At 38.1% G+C, this 7018-nt stretch overlaps 1 protein-coding gene across 1 annotated transcript in view; it reads right to left on the bottom strand.

The window, feature by feature from the left end:
- Positions 1-7018, bottom strand: part of prnprs3 (prion protein, related sequence 3) — a 7635-nt gene continuing 617 nt past the window's right edge. The window contains 1 exon segment of the mRNA NM_001013298.1: positions 1-3756. Within this exon segment, the coding sequence (NP_001013316.1) occupies positions 2077-3756 (1680 nt within the window). The 3' untranslated portion in view covers positions 1-2076.

Below are 7018 nucleotides of genomic sequence, written 5' to 3'. Positions count from 1 at the left end.
TAAGGTGCATTTAATCACTTTAATCCCAGTGATGGTAACATTACACACACATGAACATTCACAACATCCCAAAGGCATAACATTATTACATATGCGAACAATAAGGCGTTATACATTGCCTTCTGCTGATCATCCAGTGCCAAAGTCCCTAGGTCAATGATTTAGCAAAGTGCCAAGCTCGTTTGTTAATCTACTTGAATGTTCAGCAGTAATGTTCAAGGAAACCACAGCACCCAAGCTACTGATAGAGACCCAAGATTATATAAAATGATGTTTTATCTTGGTGAGAAATGGAGATGAGCTGCATGAGCGCATCTCTGAATCAGTACACATGCATACATATGATATGAATTGACACGCTGGGATATTATTATACATATATCGAGTTAAAACCATACAGTGTACATTCACTAGAGAGTCATTCACACAGAAAGCGCTTAAAATGTGGAGTGGAATGAAAGACACATCAGATCTGGATGTGGATTGTTTTATTTCCTGTTCCACTGAGTGGTACGGTGTGGTATGGTTTGGTACGCTTTTATGGCCATTTCCACTGTCAAAAGGTACCAAAAACCGAACCGTTACGTACCACTTTCCTAGCACAACAAAAGAAACTACTATACATTACGAAAATGAAGCGCGGCTGGAAAACAGTGTTTAATGCATCGCTCGTCACTTCAGGAGGATCCGTGAATTAATTTAGCTAAACTGCGACATGCTCATCTTGCGTAAATATTACCAACGATCCATCAGGTAGTGTTTTCCCCCCTCTCTCTCTCTCTGTTGGTAAAGCGCTGTCGACAAATATTTTTCCTCCATATCCCATAATGCACAGCGCATCAGCCTACGGCAGCTGAATTGGTCTAAAAGGCGCAGTACTTTTTGCGGTTGGGTCTGTTTTAGTACGGATCATATTCTCACCACAAAGAACCACTCCAGGGTTCGTTTGAAAGCGTACCGAGACCACCTCTTCAAGCAGGTCTCGGTATGCTTATTTGGTCCGCTTTTGGTGCACACTCAAGTACGATTGCTGCATTCTCACCTGCCCAAACGAACCACACCAAAAGGGGAAACGAACTCTAGTGCGATTCAACCGAACTAAATAAGGCAGGTGTGAAAGCACCCTGAGCTTTTCGTATGATGTGAACGACTCGTACAGCTTTACTATGACATTTCCTCAAACAACAAGAACATCGACTGCAACTTTCTATCTGACACCACGCCCACAATTGGTACAATTTGGCAGTGGAAATGCAAGTCTGATAAAGGTGACCCGTACAGTACCACTCAGTGGAAACAGGCCATTAGTTCCTAAAATGCAGTATTTTCACTGCAGAGAATTAAACGGGCAAAGTCTAGATCATTTTTACAAAAGAGCTGATTAAAACACAAGGAGAATTCTGTATGAAGTGCCATCAGGAAATAAAATAGGAAAACCAACAGTGGAGGACATTTAACGAACGTTAAAATGGTCAAAATTATAATTTAATACAACAATAAATAGCTCAGTTAATTCGGTTAACAGTCCAAATAATGGAAAATAAACACTACAACACAAATGTTTCAGTAAGTACTACACAAGCAGGAGAGCCATTAAAAAAATTCAACAAGAAGCCACCACCTGATGTCATTAAAATCTTTGATTCATTTACTGTTGCCAGCTGAAAACGATTAGCCAAATGCCAATGCCATGCAAAAAAACCTGGAGGTAATGAAATGTTCATGCAGCATGCTGTCTCGGAAGCCAAACTAACGTTCACCAAACTACATGCAAGAAAGGTGGCAGTGATGGAAGGTGAACTTTGCTAGGGGGAAAATGATATTATAATATATAATGCTTCCAAGAACAGGCTCATGTGAAGTTGTTAGGTGGCTCATGTTGCAGTTTAGTAACGTTACTGAACAAAAGTGATTGTGAGAAATGTCAGTACTTTCTGTTGAATCTTCAAGTAGTCTTTCAAAAATGTCCTGCCCAAAATCAAAGATAAATTTGTTAGGTAACGTAGGCGTGATTGGTTCACTCATCTGTCTCTCCGCCATGATGAAAGGGTTTTACGTGTCATCTACTTGAGAATGTCAGTGTAGAAGGGAACTGAAGATAAGAGACAGGATGCTAGTGATAAGTAACATGCCTCCGTGGCTTATGGGTCCTGGAAGGTTGCCACTACCGTTTCTGGCTTCATCCGCCATCTTAGCTTGAGCTTGTGCCTGTTTTTCTGCATGCTGTTCTGCGTAGACCATGTACAGCTCAACACAACGTCGAGCTTTCATTTGCTCGATTAGCATAGGATAGCCAATCTCCATAATGCTAACAGTGTCGCCGTCATTATCATCATTGGCTTCTGCTGCTCTTTCTTGGGTCTGCTTTTGAGGTTGGCTGGGTGTTTCTGGTGGGTTTGTGGTTACAGAATCATCTGTACTAGCTGCAGAGTTGGTTCTTTCAGAAGTGCTGTTGTTGTTTGTAACATTTTCTTGCATTTCACTCTGATCACTGTCTACTTCTGCTGCCTGGGGCTCAAAGAGGTCAGGGGATCTCCTCGATCTTCCTTCCGATTTCTCTCTGAGCAAATCTGTCCTCTTCATACACGTGTCCATAAACTTGTCATAGGACTGAGGAGGAGGATTCTGGAAGATTTCATGAGGGTTAAGATTTCCTTGTCCTGCAGAAGCCGATCCTGCATCACCAGGAATGCCGCCTTGAGAGTTAGTGTTCCCATTCATGTTACCGTCAGGTGGAGTCTGGCCATACCGTCTGTACATGTAGTGATTATAGTAGTATTCCTCCTGAGGGTTGTGAAAGTGGAAACGGGGGCGGGGGAAACTTCCCAGGCCATATCCCAGAGCCATTCCAGCCACAGCCCCAGCTCCAGCAGCTATAATTGCTTGCTTGCCGAATCCCTTTGATTTGTAAGAAGGGGCCATACCCATGCCCTGCACTGACTGGGCGAAAGGTGATCTGCCACCATATCCGTAACCACCATAGTTGCCGCCATAGGCTGGGCTCATGATTTTATTGTTGGGGTTCCAGTTTGGATACTGTGCCGCTCCAGGATATCCGCCTGCTCCTCCAACACCTCCACCAAACTGGTTAGGACTGGAACCTCCTCGGACTGGATAACCTGGATAGGACCCACCAACTGGGTAAGGGTTTCCACCAGGGTACCTGTTGGGGTACGACCCTGCTCCAGGATATGATGCTCCGCCTGGGTAGCCACCTTGTGCTGGGTAACCACCTTGTCCTGGGTAACCACTACGTCCTGGGTAGTTACCTTGTGGATATCCACCTTGCGCTGGGTAACCTCCTTGCGCAGGATAGCCACCTTGCGCAGGATAGCCACCTTGGGCTGGGTATCCACCTTGGGCTGGGTACCCACCTTGGTTAGGGTATCCAGCACGTCCTGGGTAGCTCCCTTGGTTTGGGTATCCTGGGTTAGAGCCTGCTGGTGGATATCTTCCTTGACCAGGGTACCCACCTCCAGCACCAGGGTAGGGAGGTGGATTCTGGTTTGGTACTTGAGGTTGGCGAGGATAGTTTCCAGGGGATGAGTGTGTCCCATGTGATGAGGTGCCTTTACTGCTGCTGCTGCTGCTACTACTACTGCTGCTGCCACCTTTGTTTCCGGAGCTGCTTCCACCTTTGTTTGAACTACTACTAGTTTTACCCCAGCCGAATCCACCTTTGGATCCACTCCCGCGTTTGGCCACAACTGACACCACAAGAGCCAGACAGAGCAATAGTATTGTTAAGCGACCCATCTGCATGGAAAAAGAGAGATGGTTTCAATAACATGAGAAAACTTCCATCAGACATTTAACTATCTGACAACATCATTAATTTTTTTATTTAAGTTTATACCGTACATAGCTTTTGCATATAATAGGAAACACTGATTCATAGCAGTAAATTAAACTGGATGTGGTGACCAACATATTATGTAAACACACTCACTAAATGGAAAATTGCTATGTAAATATATCAATATTAAACTATATTAAAAGATTTAGGGCTGTCATAAACACTCTTTTGGCATTAAAACATCTTTCAAGATTTCTTTAAAGGGATATTTCACCCAAAAATGAAAATTACCTCATCATTTAATCTTCCATATGTGGTTTTAAAGCTTTACAGGTTTCTTTCTTTTATTGAATACAAAAGAAGGGGGAGAAGACTATGGAATAAAATTGGTGCCAGCTTCAAGCGTTCAATATATGTTATTCTGTGATCAACAGAAGAGAGACTCAAATAAATTTTGAACAAGTAAAGAGGGAATGATGACAGAATATTGATTTTTGGGTATTAGTATGTCCCACTTCCTGGATGTCAGTGGTTTCCGGTTTCCATCATTCTTCAAATTATCTTCTTGTTCAACAGAACAAACAAACAAACCATCAAACTGGCTTGGAACAAGTCAAATGTCAGTAAATTATTCCTTTTAACAGGGTTTATACGGTCATGGGAAACCTGGACAAGTCATGGAATTGACATGGCATTTTTCAGGCCTGGAAAAGTTTTGAAAAAAGAGAAAAACCCACAAAGTTTTGGAAAAGTCATGGAAATTAGTTAAACAAATATCTGTATACTTGAATTCAGGCTGCGCGACATTGGAAAAATCTGATATTCCCATATTTTGTATTTCTGATGTATATTGCGATGTGAATACAAATTCACCAGATGATTTAACAGGTTTATTTGGATTGATTGGGGGGATTTTGTAGAGGAGTGAATCCCAAATAATATATAACAAATAAATTACATAAATCAAATATAGTAAAGATAAAAGTGAGTTAATAGTTTCAGGTATTCACTATTCAGGTACAGATAATGAATAATCAACACTGCAGTCTTCATTGTATATTATTTAGTCTTTATTAAAGTTACAAAAAATTAATTGTGGCCGGATGTTTTAAACTCTGATATTTTAAAATGTTCAGTTACAGGCTTTAAAAGGACAGATTAAATTTTACTCACCATTTACTTACACTTGACTTGTTTCAATACTATAGGAGTTATTAAATCATGTTTGTTTTGTGTTCATTTGAAAAAGAAAAATCAAATGTTTAAGACAAGTGAAGGGTGTAATGAAAAAGGCAGGTTATTTTTGGGTGAACTATCTCTTTAAAAATGCATGCGGATGATAAACTTTTACTCCATTATGATTAAACTCCATATTAAACTATAATCTCAACATTGCATATCCTGCGATGTGACTATTGCGGATGCACACATTGCGATATCCATGCTGAAATGATATATTGTGCAGCTCTAACTTGAATATAGGTTGGTTGTCTTTAGTTATTTTCTTTGCTTGGCCAAAAACTCGCTCTAATATTGTTAGTGCTGTGTCAGCATTATCAAAATCAATTTTACATAGGTATAAAAACAAATTTAAACAAAATAGAATGTTGCGTGTTTTATGATATGCTGTAATGAATTTCAACGCCAATGTTTTTCTTGTCATTTATCATGTACAGTTGAAGTCTTTTTTTAAATATTTCCCAAATGATGTTTAACAGAGCAATGAAATGTTCACAGTATGTCTGATAATATTTTTTCTTCTTGAGAAAGTCTTATTTGTTTCATTACGGCTAGAATAAAAGCAGTCTTTTATTTTTTAAACACTATTTTAAGGTTAATAATATTAGCCCCTTTAAGCTATATTTTTTTCAATCGTCTACAGAACAAACCATCGTTATACAATAACTTGCCTAATTACCATAACCTGCCTAGTTAACCTAATTAACCTAGTTAAGCCTTTAACACTTTAGAAGTGTTTTGAAAAATATCTAGTCAAATATTATTTACTGTCATCATGGCAAAGATAAAATAAATTATTCATAAGAAATTAGTTATTAAATCTATTATGATTAGAAATGTGTTGAGAAAATCTGCTTTCCATTAAACAGAAATAAATGAAAACATAAACAGAGTGGCTAACAATTCTGACTTCAACTGTATATGTACACATTACATGAAAATGTACTTAAAAGTCTTGGAAAAGTCATGGAATTTTATTTGTAAAAACGTGTATGAACCCTGCTTTAAGACACACTGTAAAATATTTGCATTGGAAATATGTGGTTAGTGATTTCTGTGGCTGAACAAATCTCCAGCATCGTCATGTTTTATAAAGGTTGCAAACACTTTAAAAGACATTATCACACATCTAAACAATAGAAGGAAGTTTCTGAAAGAAAATATACATTTTGTTTGAGGCAAATTGCTCACGTTGGATATAAAGCCGAAAGCGTCTTAAAGTCTTAACGAATATAATGCCACAAGTGTCGTTTCTATTTTTAATCAATATTAATCGAATTTTAATTTGAAATGAAACTGCATCCAAACCCAGAGACGAAAAACGGAAGAGAAGAAAAGCAGAGGAATAAAGCAAGCTCAAAGTAAAGGTGGTTCTGCTATGCATATCACATTATTTAGTAGTGTGGTATTAGGAATTGTTTTAATAAATGCAACGAATGTAGTATATGACAAAGAGGCCACATTTAGCATGTTTCATTAAATAATCAATTAATTATATACCCCACTAATTCACCCTGCTGAAAAAAAAACAGGTTACCCCCTCATTTTATCAAAACATAATTTCACCCACCATCCAACATCTAATGCAAAGTTTTGTTTATGCAAATCTCAATTTGTGTAAAGCTAAAATGTCTCCTGCATTTCTAGTTATTTATACATAAATGTGTTATTCATTTACAAAAAAAATGCATTTAATTCATGTTTTATTTGTATATATCATACTTATATACTTTATTTTTTAAAATGAGTGTTTTCTGGCTTGCAAACTTATTTGTTTAAATCTGAGTAAATGTTTTAGATGTGTATTACAGGTTAAATGTTACAGTTAATACAAATTTATACACAAATATTAAAATTGTACTTTTTTGTGCTTTCTTCTCACAGTTTTTTTATGTTAATCTTATTTCTCACATAACAAAATTGCAATTAAGTCTTTAATAATTTATGCCTCTGCAAAATGAGAACTAGCCCCAGTCACACATA

Source organism: Danio rerio, chromosome 25 (genome assembly GCF_052040795.2).
Source record: "Danio rerio strain M-AB ecotype USA chromosome 25, GRCz13ab, whole genome shotgun sequence".
NCBI lineage: Eukaryota > Metazoa > Chordata > Actinopteri > Cypriniformes > Danionidae > Danio > Danio rerio.
This window is presented reverse-complemented; position numbering and strand designations above follow the sequence as displayed.